Here is a 22,166-nt window from a genome sequence, read left to right as displayed (position 1 = left end):
TAATTCTTGAATAAAAAATAGGGTCATAGGTTTATAACAGATATATTTGTGAACCATCTCGGTTGGAATAATCCTCGCATTCGCGATCGATTGTACAAAATTATCCATCATAGTTTCTATTCACATATCTATCGTAAATGACAATCGTATGGGTGTTCTTTGATAAACAGGACTCATCGATCGTCAACTAATTAAATTATACATATTATCGAATCGATTAACGTTACTTGCCTTATATAAATTCTCTTTTAATTGTCCTGAAGGCACTTAAACGGTGCGAGAGAAACGTTGCTCCAGATGTTCGATAATCGTGATATAAAATTATAATCTCGAATATCTTTTATTAAAAATCGACACCTGGAATTCTGCACCGTATTCGCTTCTAGCCGTCTATAAACGTTATATAAATATATAAAGCTACGTCTGTGTATGTATACATTCGTTAAACTTAGAAAAATATTCATTTTCGTTTGTACATTCCTAGAGTGTTAAATTTCTACGATAAATTGTGGCAGAATTCTGCAGTTTCCTGTTTCTTTAGTCTTCTTTTTTAAGTTTCACGAGTATTTGGAGGCAGTAGATGAAGAAAAAATGTAAAACACAATAAGGCAGAGGCAGTGTTAATAACCCTTGGACGAAATAGAATCCAAAAATATAAAGATTTGGAAATTGAATGCTGTCCAAGGATCAATCGCAAGTTTCCACGCGAAAGAATAAGAAAAAAAAGTTATTTGGCAGTGAGACGACGCGAGTCAAATGAACACAAATTAAAAAGCGTTTAAAGGCTTCGCCTGCCCGAACGAATTTCAAAAAGTTTCGTGCCATGTATATAATACTTGTAGCCCAGCTAATTTCTCTCCCGTTGCGCGTGGCGACACGAAAATTGACTAAAAGAACGGAAACACCGTTCCTCTAGGAATTACTCCGTCACTATTAAGTGCACTCTAAAGGTGAGTGGCCTTTCCCAGACTTCGTTCTCCTGGTTGCTGGCATTTCTCGAACCTCCGTGAATCAACAGCCTGAATCGATCGGGTTTCTTCAATCGACTGCGGAAATGCAACGCAGAAATGCCGTGTTCGTTCACGATCTCGAAATGATTATCCTCGTTCCCTTTCACGATCTTGTACTCCATCTCGTCCTGCGAACCATTTGTCGTTTAAATTTTAATTGCGAGATTTATGAGAAAATTATAGTCAACTAAAATAACCTTAACAGCAGGCTGCAGTTTGATGATTCTCATTCGGTGCCTAGTCTGTCGCAAACTGATCTTGAGAACGTATTCTTCGCCGTGATGATGCCTCTTCGCAGATCTGACGAACCTTCTCTTCATGATTTCATTTCGTCTCGCAATCATCTCCTCGTCGTTCAATCTCGTTCGAGTACTCCTTCTGTGTCGGCCTTTGCCGTTGATCTATCCGAATTTGATTCGTTTAACTAAGCTTGAAATTAGGGGTTCAAATTTTTTGGATAGACTTTACCTTGCAGGAGAAGCAACCCTCTGTCGATATGGTCTTATCATCCGCCGGTGGTATGTGATAAGGATCGGGATTGATCACGAAAGTAGGTGCATTGCTGATATCCTCGCCGTAATGTCCTTGTGATAATGGATTTATCGTCGAAAGACAGTGACCCTATTTATAATCATATGAAAGATTACATTACTTGAAAGAGACTCTTCTCTAAAACACTTCCTTACGAACCTGGCCAATTCGTTGATAACCCGTTGGACATCCACAGATGAAACCATTCGCCCCGTTAGGGATGCATCCAAATGCACAAGGGCTTCCTACGCACCCAGAGCTCACCTATTCATTAACACCCCCGTTTTAATATTTAATTGCTAGTTAATCACTAAAAACCTTACCTGAACACAGATCTGTAAATTGTTATCGAACTGATAGCCGTCAGGGCAGCCACACTTGAAGCTACCGATAGTATTGATGCAAGTATTATCGCCACAGGGAGAGGTGTTGCATTCGTTCTCGTCGATGCATTGATTGTAGTACAAGTGTTGGACGAAACCATCGGGGCAACCGCAACGATAGCTTCCCATGAAATTCTGTGCAAGAAAATATTTTTCACATGCCTCGAAGTTACAAGAAAATGCTAACGCAGATTGCAAAGAAATTGCTAACCTGACAGCCGTGTTCGCAAGTGCTGTCCTCAGCACACTCGTTCTGATCGACACAAAATCTTCCACTCTGATCGAGCTTGAATCCTCTCGGACAGATACACCGGAAGCTTCCAAGAGTGTTGATGCAGGTGCCCGGTTTCGGACAAGTACCATGTTGTTCGCATTCGTTTATGTCTACACAAATCAAATTACGATTTATTATTCGATAATTAATTTTGTGGAATATTTTCCGAGTGGGTCAATAACGATTTCCAACCGTGACACGCGTCTCCATCTTGAGTGTATCCTTCCTGGCAGCCACAAGTGTAGCTTCCTTGAGTATTGATGCAGTTCTGTTGACACAGATGATTTCCGGTCGCGCATTCGTCCAGATCCCTGCAGCTAACTCCATCGGGATTCAGGATGAATCCCGCAGGACACGAACAGATGAAGCTTCCTTCCGTGTTCTGGCAGTTATACTTGCATGGCTTCGGTACTGTTTCACACTCGTTTATGTCTGCAATTTATTGACATTAAATTTTCCTTCTATAATTTAATATTAATTTTGAAGTACTTACCGACACATTGGGTACCAGATTTGTCAGGTTTGTACCCCTTGTTGCAAACGCAACGATAAGATCCCAAAGTATTGATGCACAGACCATTTCTGCATAAATCAGGAATCGTTCTGCACTCGTCAATATCTAAGAAAGATCGTCAAATTATTTCGGTGATAATAAAAGGTATATTGTTTGAGTACCTTGTCCGTCCACGGAGAAACCTTTGTCCAAGCAGAGCTCGTTATAATTATCAGAATCCTTGGTAGGGCAAATTTCACAATGAGGACCCCAGGCTGCACCCATCGTGCAACAACAGTCCGCTTTCGTTACTGTTTTCAAATCGGAAGTCCTAGCCGTACATCTGCCACCGATGGTTTGCAGGAAACAGTATCCCACTCTTCGATCTAACGAACAATTTTTTTTATCCACTAGTTTAAATGATTAGATCTTGTGTAAATACCTATGCAAGATTTTCCGTCCGAACTCTGTTCGAAACCGTCGTAACAGTAGCATTGATAACTGCCTTCTAAATTGATACATCGACCGTTTCGACACAGTCCCGAGTTAATTGCACACTCGTCGATGTCCTTGCACTCGTCGGTCATGCCAATTTGTTGAAAACCAGGTGGACAGATACACATGAAACTACCGATCAGGTTCTTGCATTGATATTTGCAGTTGTTTGCGGGGGTAGCACACTCGTCTACGTCTGGAGCAAGATCGTTCGATTTATCCAAATAATTCATCGCAAATTTCTTCGTTTACCTACCTATGCAATGTCGTCCATCGGGTGCCAAAGTGTACCCATAAGGGCAAATGCACCTGAACGAGCCCGGCGCGTTGTGACACCTGAAGGCACACTGATTGCCCATCTCCAGGCACTCGTTCACGTCCTCGCAGACCTGGTTTACGCCTGGTGTGAATCCTTCGTTGCAGGAACACTCGAAACCACCGTCTATGTTCGTGCACGTCCCATTACCGCATATATTTTGCACAGTTAGACACTCGTTGTTGTCTATGCAGCGTCTTCCGGTTGCGTCTAAAACGTATCCTGAAGGACACTCGCATCTGAAGGACCCGTCCGTGTTTATGCACTCGCCACCCGCACAGGCATCCGGCATGAACAGGCACTCGTTCAGATCGATTCCTGTGTCGTCCCTGCCTGGGCCCTCGGGACACAGTCGTTTGAATTCCTCTGGAATAGGATCGTAATTTTTACTTTCTGGTTCTGATTTTGGAAGAAATTTGAACGTATGAATACTCACCACTGTCTTCTGAAGGGCACGCTTCGCAATATTTGCCCCAAGCTTTGCCCATAGTGCAGCAGCAATGTTTCTTCGTCATGGCACCCGTGCGAGGATGGGTGCACCGTCCTCGTAGATGTGGCACGTAACGATCGTAACAGAACTCCTCCCTGACGTCGATGCATCGCATGGAATTTGGTTTATCGCTCAATTTAAATCCGACTGGGCACTCGCATATCACGCCACCCTCGGTATTGATGCAGCGACCGTTTTCGCAAATTCCTTGAGTCTCCACGCACTCGTCGACGTCTGTGCAAATTGCAATTGCATTTGTATGAAGTTTTCATTTGGTAAGACTTTATTTACCTACCGACGCATCTTCTGCGCGTGTGATCTAACTCGTAGCCGGGAGGACAGTTGCATATGTAGGATCCCATCAGGTTCTGACACTTTCCTGGCGGAGGACAGAGTCCGGGTACCTGGTGCAAATTTTAGTGTTATTAAAATTCTCAAGTTTGTCTTTTAATTCATCACTCACCTCGTGACACTCGTCCACGTCCCTACAGTGTTGTCCATCCTGCGCCAGAACGTATCCATCGGCACACTCGCAAATGAATGCCCCAATCGTGTTTCGACATCTCCCATTGCGACACAGGAACGGCATGATTCGACACTCGTCGATATCTACAATTTACTCGTTATAATCGAAGACCATCGACTCCTTAAGTAACGACTCACCTGCACAGTCGTTGTTGGGGCTAAGCTTGAATCCTTGATAGCAAATGCACTTGTAAGAGCCCAGAGTGTTCACGCACGTCCCGTTATTGCAGATGTTTGGATTACGTTGACACTCGTCGATGTCCACGCAATTGTCGCGGTCCCTCGTTAACGCGAAACCGGGATGACAAACGCACTGGAAACTGCCTTGCAAGTTGTTGCAGGCACCGTTGTTGCAGATCCCGGGTCTCTCGTAGCACTCGTCGATGTCCACGCAGTCTCGTTGGCTCAATCCAAGTTTGTACCCGGCTGGACAAGTGCACTCGAAATAGCCTTGTTTGTTTATGCACTGCGCATTGCCGCTGCAAGGATTTGGAACCTGAGAAAAGAAGATTATATTCTCCGAAAAATGATAACTTAACTACGAAATTACTGTACCTGTAAACACTCGTTTTCATCGATACACTGATGCGAGTCCTGGTCGTAAATATATCCGCGATCGCATTGGCATTCGAAGCTGCCAGGAGTGTTCATGCAACGACCGTGAGTACACATGGTTGGCATCAGAGCGCACTCGTCGATTTCTTCCGTGTGGTTGGTTATGGGGTTCATTATCTGACCGGGTACCATACCGCAGAGGATTTCGTGTTCGCCTGCAGGATAATTCAGTTACGATTCATGTTTATAACAAAATAACAGTTTACTTACGAGTTCTTTCTGCTGGACATGGCTCGCAAGGACTTCCCCAGGCAGCACCCATGGAACAGCAGCACAGCATTTTTGTTTGTGGATGCATCATGGGATTGAAACACTGACCGGCGTCGTAGTTCAGATAGCAGGACTCTTTTCTCATGTCGACACATTCCTCTGAGAAAATAAAATAATTCGTATGTGAAACTATTATTACATATTCACTTAGATACTTGATCTAATCGTTTGTTATTAAATAATTCACTCACTTCCTCCTGGCATAGCCATGTACCCTTCTGGACACTCACAGTGGTACTTCCCTTGATCATTGATGCAGTAGCCCACTCCACATATTTGTGGATGCAAGGCACACTCGTTTATGTCTATAAACAAGGAATTGAATCATGAATTTTTCATGTGGAATATCGTTATTTAAATAATTTTATGAAATTACCAATGCAGCTACTCTTCGTATCGTCCAAAATGAAGCCCTCGTTGCAAGAGCACATGAAGCTACCAAAAGTGTTCGTGCAATGTCCATTCTGACAAATATTTTCGTGCTCCTCGCACTCGTTTATGTCCTCCAGTATCACGGTGACTCGATTAGGTCTATACCCGGGTCCCCCAGGGCAAAGGTCCTCGAATTCCTTGGTTCCTTCGTGCGGACACTCTTCGCAATTGTTGCCCCAAGCATTTCCGATGCTGCAGCAACATGTCGCCTTCGTCACCGCGGAGGCGAGATCGAAGATGCATTGAGGCTTTCCGGTTCCATGTTCGTAGCCGATGAAACAGAACGATTCTCTCCTATCTAGAAGTCCAAAAAAGTTTTTAATTTTCAAATCTCCAAGTCACTAAATAAAGTAATTCAATTACTGACCAACGCAAGCGTTTCCCGCTTCAACCAGCTCGTGATGAGGCGGACACTTGCACACGTATTTTCCCTGTGTGTTTATGCAAGTTCCATATTGACACGATTGTGGATTTTCGCATTCGTCGATGTCCGTACAGTTCCCTCCGGAGCCGTCCAGTTTGTACCCCTCGTTGCACTCGCAGCGGAACATGCCAAATATGTTCTCGCAACGTCCAAAAACACACAGATTGCTGAACATCTCGCATTCGTTTATGTCCACGCACATCTGCTCGTTATTTTCGTCAGGGTGCATGAAACCCATCTCGCACTCGCAACGAAAAGAGCCTGGATAGTTGAGACAGTGTCCATTCTCGCAAAGGGTATTGTCGTTCGCGCACTCGTCGATGTCTTTGCAAGTGTAACCGTCGCCTCGGAAGCCAGCATCGCAGACACACTGCAATTTCAGTTTTTATTTGCAAGTTTTTCCCAGATTTTGTAATTGTACGGTTTGAAATTGTGTCGGTAGCGTCATCTGGCGGTGAGTGTCGGAACCAAGATAGAAATTTGCATATTTTTTTTAAATGAAGAAAATTGATGCTATTTTAAGTTCGTACATCTGTTGTATATTTCCGCAAATTGCAAAATGTGTTTGTTTTATGCAAAAAGAAAAGAAATTTCGTCTTTCGTTACCTGAGGCACTCGCCGCAAGATGATGCCAGCGGTACTGTGTTCAAAATCACGCGTTAATAAAACTTTTTGAAACGTTACCTTGAAGGATCCCTCGGTGTTGATGCACTGTGCGTTAGAATCGCATCCTCCATTATTCGTGAGGCACTCGTTTATGTCCCTGCACTCGACTCCATTTCCTACGAAGCCTTCATGACAGGTGCACTCGTACGATCCTTGAGTGTTCTGGCACTCTGCGAATTCGCTGCAGGAATAAGCATTTAGCAGACACTCGTCGTCGTCTGTGCAACCAGGACCCGCATCGGGTTTCACGGAGTATCCTTCTTCGCAGCGACAGTTGAAGGAACCGATGGTGTTGTAGCATTCTCCATAGCCACATATCTGGGGCTGCGTAGTGCACTCGTCGACATCTATCGAAAATAGGATTTTTAATTTCTAGTCCTCTTTTAAGAATTCTTTTATTTACCTATGCAAGATGCTCCGTCCTTTCCGGGCAGCAGTCCATCGGTGCAGGTGCATATGTAGCCGCCAGGGATGTTGCTGCACTTGCCTCCGTTACAAATTCGAGGATTCTCTTTGCACTCGTCGACGTCCACGCAGGATCGACCATCGAGGTTCAGTGCAAATCCAGTGCTATTCAGAAAATAGTTCCATATAGGAAAATTATATCGTCTAAGTTAATATATCAAAATATACCTGCAAGAGCAAGAGAAGCTGCCTGGCGTGTTCAAGCAAATATCTTCGCACCCTCCATTACTGGCCGCGCATTCGTTTATGTCCTCGCAATGCGACTTCAACCCGGTCTGTTGATAACCGTCGTCGCATATGCACTGATAAGTGCCCATCATGTTCTCGCAGACTCCATTCGAGCAAATTCCGCTGGTTCTCGAGCACTCGTCGATGTCCTTACAGGACTGCTTGTCGGGACCCAGCTCGTGTCCTGGAGGACACTGGCACTTGAAACTGCCTTCGGTATTGATGCAGGTACCTCCTAGACACAACCCTGGTGTCTCTTCGCATTCGTTTATATCTATAATTAATAACTACTAGTTAATTTACTTTTGTTCTTCCGAATTTGTTAGTGTTAGTCCACACGATACGTACCCATGCAAATTTTCATGATATCGCTGCTGCGATACCCAGGATTACAGTCGCACTGAAAATTGCCAGGCGTATTCCTACAGGTCCCGTTCCCGCACACTCCATGCATGATCTCGCACTCATCGATATCTGCACACGCGATAATTGTTAGTGAATACCACAAAAATATTGCTCTTGAAGCAACACGAATAAATGAGTCCCATTAACACCTTTGACCCAAGATAATCGTCACTTACCATTGCACTTGATGCCGTGTTCGTCTAACGCAAAACCTTGATTGCACTTGCAACTGAAAGTACCAACTGTGTTCTTGCACCTCCCGTTCAGACACATGCCGGGAAACTCGATGCACTCGTTGATGTCCTGCTTGTCGGTAAAACCGTGTCCTCTGGGACACAGTTCTTGGTGGGCATGGGTACCCGGTTTCGGGCAGGACTCGCATCTTTCGGTGCCCCATGCGCGACCCACGGAGCAGCAACAGAGACTCTTGGAAAATTGACCCTCGATCGCGTTCGAACACTGACCGTGGCGGTAGTCTAGGTAGCAGGTCTCTTGTCTGGTGTCTATGCAAGTGGTATCTGAACAAAATTAAGTTTATACCGATCAGAACGACATTCTATTCATAGGTGATAGCCTTGTTATCTTGTAAAATATCAATTCACGTGTGGAGGTACTTACGTGTCGCGTCCAAAGTCAATCCAGGAGGACATTCACAGCGATAGGAGCCATCCGTATTAACACAGGTGCCCCCTCCTTTGCAAATTCCGCTGTTCAGTTCGCACTCGTTCACGTCAACGCAGTCTTTACCGCCAAATTTCGCGTATCCCTTAGAGCACTCGCACAGAGAGTGATCGCAGAGCTCGCAAGGGCTTCCCCAAGCAACTCCCACCGAGCAACAGCACTCCGATTTGAGTGCCAGTCTCGGTAGATTGTACTCGCAGCGACCGTCTATCATTTTCGTCCAGCAGGAACCCCTCCTGTTATCTAAGAGAAGTTTTGGTCTCAGAAAATTTCTATTACTAAACATTGAAGGCTTGGTAAATTTGTTGTACCCATGCATATGTGGCCACTGTGATCGAGAACGTATCCCGGAGAGCACTCGCACTCGTAGGAAGTCGGAGTGTTCACACAGATCCCGTTCAAGCACACATCCGGACCGAGTTCCTCGCACTCGTCGATGTCCTCGCACATGTGGTTCTGCGTGTTGAATCTCGTTCCACTTGGACAGATACACTGTGTGAATACCAAACCATGAATCTCTGGGATAGGTTTAATTCACTTAAATTGGGGTAATGGGAAGATTATATACCTGGAAGCTTCCGGGCGTGTTTCGACATTGACCACCGCTGCAGAGGGACTCTTCTAGTTCGCATTCATTTATATCGCTGCACTGTTTTCCGGTGGAGTCCACCTCGTAGCCACTGTCGCAGATGCAGCGATAGGTTCCCATCAGGTTCTCGCAACCACCGTTCACGCAGATATTGGGGTTCTGTGCGCACTCGTTGATGTCTGTTTCATAGTTTCATAAATTAAGAGGCACTCAGTAGCTAATATATTCATTATGCGTTCAACACATTCTGTTTACCATCTCCATTGTAAGTCATTCCAGCTCCATGGGGACACAAAGCATCAAATTCTGTGGTGCCAGGAAGTGGACAAGGTTGACAGGTACTTCCCCAGCCCATGGGTTGACCCAGGATCACGGTGCAACAGCAGCAACTTGATTTTGTCACCGCTGTCGATGTCGGATTAGAACACTGTCCATCCTTGTATTGCGAGTAGCACAAATCTCTTCTCGTGTCTGTTAGAAGTAGAATTCTCAGTTCTGTTCAGGATTGTGAAATTAAATTTTGGGGACAGACCTAAGCAGGATCTTCCATCTGGTCCTAAGTTGAATCCAGGGTGACATTCGCACCGGAAGCTGCCAGGGGTGTTGATGCAGCGTCCATTCTGACAGGGTCCGCTTAGACACTCGTCGATATCTAACGAGAGAAAAGTATCTTTGTATAATAAATTTTTGCAAAGACAAAGATTTGGAATAAATTCTGAAAGTTAAATTGGAAAAGTGTGGTATGAGGACACACACCGATGCAGTGGCTTTGATCCGGCCCGATCCGGAAGCCAGAGTCGCAGACGCATTTGAAAGAACCCTCCATGTTCACGCACTTCCCGTTCTCGCACATGCCACTGGTGGAACACTCGTCCATGTCGACGCAGAACGTGTTATCTCGTGACGCGGTGAATCCAGATTGACAGATGCAGTGATACGATCCTGGGGTGTTCTCGCATCTTCCGTTCAAGCAGATACGAGGATTGTCGGCGCATTCGTTGATATCTGTGACCATATTCGCATTAAAAAAAGCCCTCAGGTTTATCGCATCTGTGAAAGAAACCTACCGATGCAAGTGTTCCTCGTAGGTGACAAAGCATAACCATCGTTGCACTTGCACTTGAAGGACCCGTTCATGTTGATGCAGTGTCCGTTGTTGCACATTCCTGTGTCCTGACATTCATCGTGATCTGTAAGAAAATGCAAATTTCTCTATGTTCGTCTAATCCGAACCTACGAAAAATTACCTGTGCAATATCTTCCCTCTCCCGACACGACGAAACCTGGAGGGCACTGGCAGGTAAAACTACCCTCGTAATTCTGGCAAGTGCCACCCTGGCAGTATCCCAAGAGACACTCGTCGACGTCCTCGCATCTGCCAGCCTTCTTCGTGAAACCGGGATAACAATCGCACTCGTATCCATCCTCCGTGTCGATACACTTCCCGCTTCCGCAAATGTCCGGTCGTAGAACGCACTCGTTTATGGCGGTGATCGGTTGCAATTGTTGCAAGCATAGCCTGCTGTAATCGTCTATAATTGAGTAATAACACGGTTCCCGTTACTCGCAATTACCGTAAACATTGTCCGTGCCTCCTGGGCGGCTTCGTTTTTAATTCGAACGCTCCACTTAAACGTTCTTTCACGGAGGTATTTCTATTGTTTCTACGTACCACTTCCGGGATTGGGACAAATGTAGCACTCGTCGCCCCAACCGCGTCCCATGTTCTTGCCGCAGCAGCAATCCTTCTTGCTCAGCCTCATTGCTAGTCGGTTTCTGCACTGACCGTTCCTGTTCACCGACGTGTAACATAGTCCTTGCCTCCCGTCTGCAATTTTATTGATCAAAAATGCATCTTAAGTCCTAATAATTTGTTGGAGTAATTTTTGAATTGTTCGTACCGATACAGAATTTTCGATCTTGGCTCTGAATGAATCCAGGATTGCATAGACAGTAATATCCGCCATTTGTGTTCACGCAGCGTCCATCTGTACAGATTCCTTCCTCCTGACACTCGTCCCGATCCTTGCAGGAGTTTGTCTCGGGGTCTCTCGCCTGCCCATCAGGACATTCGCAGGTGAACGATCCTGGAGTGTTCAGGCACTTGCCACCCTCGCATAACCCTGGTATCGCTTCGCACTCGTTGATATCTAATTAATTACATGAAATGAAATTCTGAATATTTGTCGTGCATGTCGCTGAATAATTCGCAAATGAGACGGTGGTTTTATAATTTACCGACGCATTGGCCTTGATTAGTTTTCAAGTGTCCTAGTTCGCAATCGAGTCTGGCCGGACACCTTTCGCAAGGGTGACCCCAACCCTTGCCCACAGTAGCGCAGCACAATTGTCGGGTGCAAACGACACCCTGAAGATTCGCCAAACATTGACCGTTCTTTACCTTCGTGTAACAAGGACCGGTCCTGCAAGGACAGAGAATGCATTTACTTTGCGTTAATTGAAACTTCGGTTCGATTCGACGAGATGTTTACCTGTAATCGGTTTCACAGCGTCTACCTGTGTATCCGTAGATGCAGGCGCAGCGATCTGGACCGATACACCTTCCTTGATTCAGACACGGCTCGCGACAGATCGCTGTTAAATACAATTTATTTAAAGCAGCAAAAACATTCACGTTAAATTCTACTTTTGGTATCAATTCTGACCTAGATGACGTATCAATGTTGGTCTAAATGACGTAAACGGATATCAAATCTGACCTAGATGAAAACTATGATCTAACTCACGTTCGTTGCAGAACTCTCCTTGGTATCCACTACGACACTGACACCTGCCATCCACGCAGTTTCCGTTTATGCAGTGCGCCCTGCACCTACCGGACTCACCCCTGTCTAACGCGTTTCCACTTTCGTGGCTGGAAGCTGTTACGAAAGTAGGCTTGTCAAGATCATTGTTAGTTGAAAAATTGTAGTGGAATATTACCTTTGGTTTGGCTACTACTGCAAGAGGAGGCTACCGTGCCACCCTCGCACAAACATATGTTTGGTCTGATGCATCTGCCCAGTGAACCGCATCGTCTCGTACACACCGCTATAAATATTTTTAATCTACAGTATCTCGATCAATGCTCCTAACATTTAGCATTTCTATAATACACGTTGTTAATAATTACAGTAATAGAACACCTAATCCAAACAGAATGATACATCGAAAAGCAATTTCGATAGGCAAACACGGTAGACAATACGATCAACAGGAAGCGTGTAACAAACCATTAAAGCAATTTCATCCGAGTCGATCGATCGTGCGGTACGAACATCTATTTATCCGCTGATTACGTAACGTTGCAATTATTTATCGCCATGCAAAAGCGTGTTCGATCATCGATGTTACTTTCCAGTCCCTTTCGATAATCGCAGCTAAAATTGACCGCGTTCGAGCAGGCCAACAACGGCTTATGAGATCACGTCCAATTAGACGGGAAAATTCACCGGGGGATTATAATTGAACTTTTCAGTTCGAAATGCCTGTTGCGTACTTACGGATTACACAGAGACCGGTCTCGGGCTTCTTCGTCCAGCCGGGGCAGCAGTAATTCTTGTATCTTGACCTGCACACGTTTGGCCTGGCAAAACATAATTAGAATTTAGTTCTTGGGAATAAACTACCCTTAAAAGTTTGGACTATTTTTTTAAAATTGACAAGTTTTAGAAAAGTGAACGAATTTAACTTGTGTTGTAAATAGTTCTCCGCAAGATAGAGCGTTTGATTATCAGCTGCGGAGAGAAAAAAGAGAAAAAGGGGTCGTGTTTACGGGCGTGTAAATCCGCGTAAGCGCAGCGAGTTGCGGCGCCAAGGCGTAAGTGGCGCGTACTCGGAGACCGGCTATATAGCAGCTGACGTTAATCACGAGCCGGTCCGTGTGAATGGCCGCCTTGTTCCGAGGTGGCACACCACGTTCTCTTCCCATTCTTTCTTCTTGTCAGCGCGTGCCACGACATACCGTTTACCGCCACGCTAAAAATCGCGTTTCCGTTTTCCGACAACGCGTCGACCCCGTTTCGCCTTATCACTCGCGAACGGAACTTTGGCTTTTTCAGCGTTCAATGTCGATGTTAATTCATCGAAAGTACGGAATTGAACCGCGTGGAATTACCTCGAGTCGCGTGCAGTCTCGGAATTGAATCAACGCGTCAAATTACAGTGCCGGATTAAATCGCATCGAATTACGGTAAATCGAATTGAACGTGTAATCGAATAGCGCGGAATTACAACGTATCGGAGCCCCTTCGTTACACCGGTATAATTGGCCAATGTTTGACGCGTTGTTTATTCAACAAATTATACGCCCGTTGAGGAAGGGTATCGTTATATGCAGCTGCTCATTATTTCATAATTACAGCCTTCGCGCCACCGCCATGCTCTGTCAACGATTTCCAATTTGATAATGAATTCGATGATGCCCTTTCGAAAGAGCAGCTGATCTGCATACATATTACCGGCGAGATCTTTACCTGTCGCAACTTTCGTGCGAACTATAATTTTCCAATTAATTTCTCGGATAAAAATCAATCATCGCGTCGACGACGACACCTTTGGTGTTGCTCCCTTCTGCCTGTTCGTGAACGATTTATCTTTTGAAGCAACGTTATCGTATGCTGGCTGACTTTCAATATTATTAATGAGGAAACTGTATTTATCGCGATATGGAAATGATGTTGGCAGTCACCTGCTTGAGTAATGTCACCTGATCAGGTAATCCTCTAATAAATTTGAATACCTGTTTGCTTACTAATTATATATGTAATTGATTTACGACGTTTAATTACGATGTTCAAATATTAACAGCTAATTGGAGAAACATTGCGGACTAAGTAATTATTCGAATAATTTGTAATTACACGACCAAATATTGTAACTGGATGTTACCGAGATCAGATGTTAAATCATTCTTCAACCGCGTTACAAAGAAAGTGAACGAAAAAGAAAACAAAGCGTTGAAAAATGACCTGTTCATCGATTTAATTCGCAAAGCGGTTCGCGGTATGCGTGCTCCCGCAATAATCCAATAAACCAACAGCACAAACCCTGATGCGTGTCTAAACAGCCTCAGCGGCGGGTGTGGGTTTAAAAGTTCAATTGGAAAGTGCACTTAATGGATCTGAAACGGCCGCTGGAATGGCTCTGTCGAGATGGCGGATTATGGTCCATTAACAGTTAAAGCGATCAAAAGGCGACTAATAAAGTAGACCGTGTTGAGTTTCTAAGCTCGAATAGCTTTCATACCAGTGAGCGAGAAAAAAGTGCAAGGGAGTGGGGTGGAAAAAACGAGACGACGAATTAGGTAGAACATTAATTTATGACTTATGGTCATTTTAAAACTGCTTATTAAGGACAGTGTTGTTACGAAACTGCGATGGAAATTTATTGTACGTTTGTTAGAGGAAAGGGTTCGACGAGGAATCGGTGATTGTCGCAATTGAACATGTGTGAGCTTAATTGTAAACGAAGATGAATTCAATACGTCTGGTGTTTTTTCAGTAACCTACTCGTAGGTTAAAAATTACTGGACCTATCTTTGGAGATGTCAGAAGCACCCCACGAGTGAAGAACACGAGATAATCCTCTTAGACGCAAGGGTTATGTTCCCACAAGTCGATGACGGGTCGAAAATAGGACCTATTTCACGGCTAATGGGATCATCACTTAATTATTCACGGTTAGTCTACAAGTTGGATTAGTCGAGACTAAACGAAGCCTTTACGTAACGCAGCGGAAGTGAAAAGAAGAGGAACTGGGGGGAGGAAAAGTGGCTACGTTGCATACTGACACGTTTCGGTCGAAATCGTCGGTAACGAGAATTGTTCGCCAATTAGGATCGATTCGCTGGAATGGGGTCGAACGTATATAACTCGGATTCGGCGAAATCTCAATTTCAAGTGATACGGTTCGTCGTGCGATAAGAATGACGTCACTGTTCGAATTCTTCAACCCCTGAGCACAAAATAGTCTACCTCCTCGATGAAAATTAATCGTTGCAAAACGACTCCTCTCGGATGCATTAAAATACCGATTAGTGAAAAATAAGTGATATGTCACGAAATCGTGTCAGACTCTAAACCGTCCAATCATAAAAGAGTCAACCCCGAGGTGCAGCAGTCCATTTAATTCGAGAGTTGTAAGTAAATATCGTAAACCGGCGATAAATTTGCTTGGGAACATTATCGTCGCGGCTGGAGAAGTACAACCGATAAATGACAAAGTTCATCGATTGTAGGGCACGAGTTATCTATCTAACTGGCCGATTACACGCCTTCGACTAACCAGCCTCCTTCTTCATTGCCATCCTCATTTTTCTACGATCTTGGAAACCTTATTAAAGGCCTGTTCAACGTATCGATTTAATAAATAAATAGTCGAATTTTGTTATTTCAATGTCGTGAAACTCGACCATTACAATTAGTCACAGCAATCCTCGGCAATTTAACAAATTATTTTATCACGAGAGGGCAGCCTTCTACAAAGTAGTCCGTTCAAGAGTATAGGCGTTAATGAACTATCACGAAACATCCTCCGCCCGGGGCGATTACACGATTTAATCGAGGAAAATTCGCGTCAATCATCCGGGATCATGCGTTAATCGACCCTGAGGTAGAAGGCCATCGAAAATCGAGCGAATCCAACGAGCTTTACACTCGAGCTACTTTTTCATTAATAAAGACGCATTAGAGCCTGGTATCTTGTCACGGCCAATTAGAAACACGTTTCACGCGACTCTACCTAACCGGTGGCGATCAATTGCGCCATTAATACGTCGCATCAATTATCGTTTCGCGCCTGAAACGCGTCTCGATTAAAGTCGATGAAAAAGAAACATCTCGGATTACCGTCGTTCGAATCTTTGATTTGTCGAACAACCTTCTTCGATCTTTGATATAACAAGGGTACATTTTTCATCGCTTTCAAATTGCAATTCTACAAATTACTGTTTTATCAAATGATTGAAATATTAAAGGATTGTCAAAGACATTGAACGTCTAGTGATCGGTGCTCAACCGAAGATTGGCTAACAGCTTGTTTGTTCCACAAGAACCAGAATTATCGATTAATCTTTAAATCAATGTGATATAAGTGCCATTTCGCGATGCTTTTATGTCATGAAATTACGTCACAACAAATTGCGATCTCAATTTGTATGTAAAATAGCGACAGAGGAGAGTAATTAAGATGATAGATTTGGCGGTAAATTTAAACGTGGACAATGGGGAAGGAGTTAAATGGCAACAACCTCGACGTTGGCAAAACCGCCGACTGGATTGACGTTATCGCCTCGGCTAATGTCCCGTATTAAGTGAAATCACGAGATCGTCGTTATTCCGACTATACTTATTTTTCCCCGTATCGAGATTCACCGGCTGCGACGTCGGGAGAGATCCCCGCGGTGCCACTATCGCGTGCAACGAGCTGCCAAGAATCTTTTACCGTAACAAACTAGTTCCTCTGCTCCCAGTTATACGATACCCCCGCTAATGTCGATTACTTTTCCGCGGGGCTGGCTAATACCGTCCGTTCTCGTGGCTTTTGTACAATAAACCGTCACAAGCTTCCATTTACATGGCATTCCGATCCTCTTTCGATTGCACATTTATCCTCCCAGAACATTCTCTAATTGTTTATCGATGCAACATTAATTGCTCCACCGTGACATTAATTGAGATTCATGTGCATTTATTTGTCAATATCAAAATCAATATCAGTCGAGTGTAAAATCTACGAGAAAAACATGTTTGAAAACGAGGTTCCTCGTACAATTTTGCGAAATCGCAGATTCTGTCTGATTGAACAACTGGCGACGAGACGATAACTCTTCAAATTGGGTTATCTGCATATTACGTTATATGTACGGTATCAATTCAATTTCAAAAGAGGAGAAAGTCAAATTAACACTGTCATCGTGTCAAGTGCGAAATCAAACAGTCGACGAATCATTATTATTATTATTAGCCGTCAATTACAGTCAATTGGCGCGGCTTTCCAAGCGGAAACGTTTTCCGCGAATCGCCTGGGAACACTTCGTTCGACGCTTGACCTTCGCCACTGACTGAGCTTAACCCTTTGATTGCACAACCGACGTACATATACGTTCCTGTGCATCTGCTAATGTATATTAACCCGCGAAAGTTCAATGATACGCAGCCATACGGTTTAATATCCTGAAAGAATTTATTCCTCGAGCATAACCTAACCTAACCTCGTCGTCAGAATAAAGCGATAAAATTACTTCGGGCTGAATTAATTTTCGTCGTTGAAATTTATTAAATCTGACTGGGTTATAGTTAGCTAGATTAAATTAAGTCGGCTGAAACGAATAGCTCGAGTTAAATGCGGCAGCCATTTCGAGCGTCTGTAAAATAAATGTGACTAGCAACACGTGAAATAAATTAAAGGGAATTTAGTCGGGAGAAGCCGTTGAAGAATCTGGAGGATTCTTTTTTTGCTATCTAACAGCATGTTTCGAAGCGGCAAGAAAGAAATATTGGACACGTGATAAACATTACGCTGTTCCAAGACGCGCGACATTACGTCACTCGAACGTGAAAAAGAAAAAAACGAAACTAGAGCAGAAAGTAAGATGTCGAAGCGATTTCATTAGATTCCTGTCTCCCTAACGGCCGAGTAAAAATAGAAACGAGCTGAAAACAGCTTTATCACTGACATTCCCACGTACGCGAGTGTTCGGGGACCTGTCAAACGACTACCACTCGCTGCCTGAGAATTCGATCACGAATCTGTTTAATCGATTTTCCATCTCGATCGTTTCCGAACGTTGCTACTAAAATCAAAAAGATTAATCGTCTTTGGTATTTTAATCACGCTTCAGATTGCTATTATACGATCGGGATGAGATGGCATAAAACGAAAATGAAAGGGATATTTTCTGTCGCCTTAGATCTGATTCGATTTTATTCTCCGGAGTTCTTAAACTTTCGTATTTTCCGAATGGGCAAATAAATCGGTTGTAAATTAATTGCCTGATGGTCGTGCGAGGAGAATAAATTCCCTTAATCCCCATAAAAGAAAAAAGGAAAAGATAAATACAGCATCCCGATTATCCTCGAATTCCAAGCATAACGCGGCCTATCTTCGATCACACGGTACGAAAATTACTGTCTCGTGGCCATCGATATCCCTCGGTGATCACAGATTGGCCCCGTTGAACGTTTCACGCTTCACGGATGTTCGATAACTCGATACTCACCCAAGAGGTGGTACTGATTGCAGAGTGTTGTCCAGATCCTGGGTCGAGCTGGTGGTGTAACGTTGTCCCGTTGCCGAGATTCCTCGGGGAACGATCAGCAGCAACCACGTCGCGAGAAACAACACTTGGTTCGGCATTTTCACGGCCAGCAACATCGATTCAAGCGACAAACTGTTCGAACACGATCCGTCTAGTTATTCGTTGGCTCGTGTCACACTCATGGTACTAGATCACTATTCGAACACTGAGGGACTCGAACGATTCAACGGTGCTTCGCGATCGACACCACGATCGGATCCTCGATCATGGTTCTTGATCGAACGGCCGATGGGTAATCTGACACGCGAGGAATTCTGCTGCGGGAGAAGAGCTCTTCTTCTGCTTTAGGGAGACTTTTACAGGGGTTGACCGATGCTTCGTTCACGATTTTTTTACGAGTCTCCTCTAATATTTAAGTCATTCTGTAAATAATCCCGTGTTTAAATGAACATTATAGATTGTGTTAATTAATTCTATTTAAGAACCGTAATAAAACTTTCGGAACACCATGGCAGCAAGAATTTTGCCACGTCAAGCCGAGAGACAACGGGTGATAATTGTCGCGATTCAGTGCTGGCTATGACGCCTTTCCGGAAGCGCCAAATTAGTACGATGAGATAGATGGAACTATCTTCTGATATAAATATTCACAATAGCTGCTCCTCCGACGGAGACCAGTCAGGAACTACGAAATTAAATTTCAAGTCGTTTATTATTAGAAACTATTTATCTTGAAACCCTACAAAATCTATCAAAACTTCTAATATCTACTTTTAAATATTTCGGAATCTTTGTACAAAGATACGAAAAGAAAAATGATTGGTACGTCGAAAATTCGCAACACGACGCTACACACTTCGCTTCTCGTTATCATAACGCAAAAGCAAACCGAGCAGAGGCTATCACTAAAGTTCCATAATGTGAGCATGCTCGTTCAAAACTCGTATAAAAACCAACCATGTTTGCACGTTTTGCTGCAACGATTTTCCACGAGATCTATTTACGAACAAAAAGGAGAAATCTACTTGCCGTATTTGCGAGAGGAAAATAAATGAGCTGTGTATAATTAACTACACAGAGTTCTCAATTAATTAACTTGTTTTGACAACTTCGGTAATTAGCTTATTATTGTATCCTCGAAAGCGAAATTTCTCTACGAAGTTTCCCTAATTTATTAAAAATTATGTAAGTCCGAAATTTTTAAATTTGTAAAATTCACTTGGTTGTGTAGGATATTGACACAGCTACATATGGTACACCCCATAAAAGGCAAAGAGTTTTAATTATAACAAAAAGTTGATATAAAGTCGAATGTACAGAGAGTTAAAATGACAGTAACAAAAGTGTATACCACCCCAACGAAGCATCGACACCCTTCAAGACCCCATCGCAAATTACTCCATATATAATCATCCATACCTGTCAACGAAGGTAACATCACTCCACCATGAACCCCCATACGATTCTACCAAACACACCGAACCTCATTCATGTAAACTCCCAAGTCACCATGCACCCTCCCACTCGAACTCTTCCCTCGATAAATTAAAAAGATCGAACTGCACGATTACATATAGCCCTCGAAGAAGACCTCCTCCTAAAGTTTTCGGAAACACTACGGTGTCGAAGGGCAAGAGGGAACGAGCCCCGAAAAGATGCGCCTACGGGACTCGACGCGAGACTGGAGCAGCAGATTGTGGACGAGCCGCTCCGAAAGAGAGCTCATCTGGAGAGAAGAGGCTCTCTCTTCTCTCGTCTTCCCGTCTCTCCTTCCCTCGTTCTTCCCTCCCTTCTTTTCCAGACCGTTTGCTCGCGGCCGCGTCCAGCTGACGAGCAAGAACGCCGCGCCAGAAGAAGAGCATGGATGGTCCCACCCCTTCCTTTTTCTCTTCTTCAACGCTGTCAACACGCTGCGCGTGTGTGGGACGCGTGTTGAGGCACGCGTGATGACCAGCTTCGGATACTTGCATGGATATCGATGGAAAATCGAACATTTTTAGTGTAGAACTCATTTGTGCAGGGGGGAGGTGCAAAATCTCACCGTACAAGTCACCATACAGATTAGTGAATCTGAACACTTCTAAGTGTAAATACATGCAAGTCGACTCGAAAATGTTTCTTCAGAAATCTCTCGGAACGTAAAATAAAATTAAAATAAAATTTGTAAATCTGAAAGCAAAACGACCCACTCGTGAACTTATCACGCAGCATGTTTCATTCTCTGCGTCCATAAAGAGGACATGCATTGTGCTACAAAATGCATATCACTCCGGAGTATTCCACACATCATTAGCGTGAAGAAGGGGGGACTATGAGTCTTTGTAACACCATTAAGTCATTGTAACACGAAGGAAAAAGGAAGATACGATATGATTAACGAAATAATGCAACGCATTCGCGTTCTTTATATACTTTGTATTCGACTCGTGTGTTCACCACTGAAAATACATTCATAAAAATATAAACATGGAGGGCGTTTCAATTAATGAAACTTTCGTAACAATGTGTAACCGAGCGTTATCGAACAAGGCTGAAGATTGAGAAACGCCAACGACATTGGCCTCTGTTCTGGACTAATAAGCATCACTTCCGCTCGGTTCGATTAAAAATGGCTATTGTCAGTTGATGACTCGCTGCCGATATCGATGCATTCTTAAGCGAAAGAATCTGATGAACTAAAATATTTGAAAATTTTATCAAATTTAAACATTTACTTAGCACTTAGCAACGGAACTTAGTAGATGCGTCATCAATGAAGTTATACGCGTAATTTCATTACATAATTCCATTCGCGCAGAATGATTTTCAGAGTCTTCCTTTTGTTGCTCGAAGTCATACATGCGGGTGGCAACGATAACAGATGCGGAGCAATGCGAGTCTCCTTGACACGTTAACTTCAGTACCAAGTATCATTTCCTTGTTTTCGCGACCCTGTTTGTCCGCAATTATTCTTGGCAAAAAATCGCGATATCAGAGATGAAGTTCGAAACGCACAAAGATTAAGCAAGAATTACATAAATTACCCTTCTGAAAATTACTAAAACATCATCATCGAAATCGTCGAAACCGAAAAACAATACTTTATTATCGATATAAAGAGCGTAAAAATTGCCGTGTGAATTGTGTTCGTAATTAAAAGAGTGATTTATGAGAGGCGTGTACGTGACTGAAGGCGATCCAGGAGGGAAAGAATAGAACAGAGATGGCACAAAGGTAACGGGGACGCATAAATCGTGTCGGAGGTATTGTCCACGGTCGAAAAATGTCCGATAAATGTCTCGTAAAACGCGATTTTCCGTAACATTTCGCGACGACGAAAATTGTCGGCCGTTTCAAACGCGCGCCGCGGGTTCCGAGGGAAATCGACGGATGATTAACGGCGTTTGACCTGTTTTCTTTTTCATCGGTGGCGGTAGTAAAACGAGATACGAGCCACGGAACGAGTATAGGGAAGTTTTATTGCGGCGGCTTCATTTGCCGCGAGTTGTATTTTATATAGCTGCTCTGAGGTATTTCACGAAAATCCAAACTCGTTCGTTCGACAAACCTATTCCGATTTTCATAAAATAGCTCGTAATAATTACGGGTTCCAATTTTATTTCCTGCGATCCATTT

The 22,166-nt window shown here is 43.8% G+C and overlaps 1 protein-coding gene across 6 annotated transcripts; it reads right to left on the bottom strand.

Moving 5' to 3' along the window:
• Nucleotides 1-26: 26 nt before the first annotated feature.
• On the bottom strand, nucleotides 27-20,269 carry LOC100877035 (fibrillin-2). 6 transcript variants are annotated; one of them, XM_003707682.3, is made up of 42 exons: nucleotides 19,971-20,268; nucleotides 18,513-18,973; nucleotides 12,796-12,878; nucleotides 12,236-12,343; nucleotides 12,040-12,174; nucleotides 11,785-11,887; nucleotides 11,531-11,715; nucleotides 11,194-11,442; nucleotides 10,965-11,120; nucleotides 10,540-10,824; nucleotides 10,360-10,482; nucleotides 10,049-10,297; nucleotides 9,825-9,944; nucleotides 9,548-9,763; nucleotides 9,272-9,471; nucleotides 9,015-9,195; nucleotides 8,641-8,946; nucleotides 8,199-8,540; nucleotides 7,966-8,091; nucleotides 7,558-7,891; nucleotides 7,328-7,494; nucleotides 6,943-7,271; nucleotides 6,202-6,628; nucleotides 5,779-6,132; nucleotides 5,594-5,707; nucleotides 5,343-5,501; nucleotides 5,073-5,287; nucleotides 4,656-5,013; nucleotides 4,456-4,601; nucleotides 4,288-4,396; nucleotides 3,939-4,226; nucleotides 3,443-3,868; nucleotides 3,134-3,382; nucleotides 2,874-3,077; nucleotides 2,692-2,817; nucleotides 2,391-2,630; nucleotides 2,136-2,308; nucleotides 1,865-2,059; nucleotides 1,701-1,805; nucleotides 1,479-1,631; nucleotides 1,208-1,411; nucleotides 27-1,138 (listed from the first exon to the last, which is right to left on the bottom strand). In XM_003707682.3, the coding sequence occupies exons 2-42, from the start codon at nucleotides 18,665-18,667 to the stop codon at nucleotides 920-922; spliced, it is 8,616 nt and encodes a 2,871-aa protein (XP_003707730.2). In that variant the 5' UTR covers nucleotides 18,668-18,973; nucleotides 19,971-20,268; the 3' UTR covers nucleotides 27-919. The 6 variants fall into 6 exon arrangements, with proteins under 6 accessions (XP_003707730.2, XP_076393388.1, XP_076393389.1 ...); XM_076537273.1 differs by having other exon boundaries at nucleotides 18,513-18,868; XM_076537274.1 differs by having other exon boundaries at nucleotides 18,513-18,865.
• Between the last annotated feature and the right edge of the window lie 1,897 nt (nucleotides 20,270-22,166).

The sequence above is a fragment of the Megachile rotundata genome, chromosome 11, assembly GCF_050947335.1.
Source record: "Megachile rotundata isolate GNS110a chromosome 11, iyMegRotu1, whole genome shotgun sequence".
NCBI classification, from domain to species: domain Eukaryota; kingdom Metazoa; phylum Arthropoda; class Insecta; order Hymenoptera; family Megachilidae; genus Megachile; species Megachile rotundata.
The sequence above is the reverse complement of the archived record's forward strand: the minus strand, read 5'-3'. Positions and strand labels throughout refer to the sequence as shown.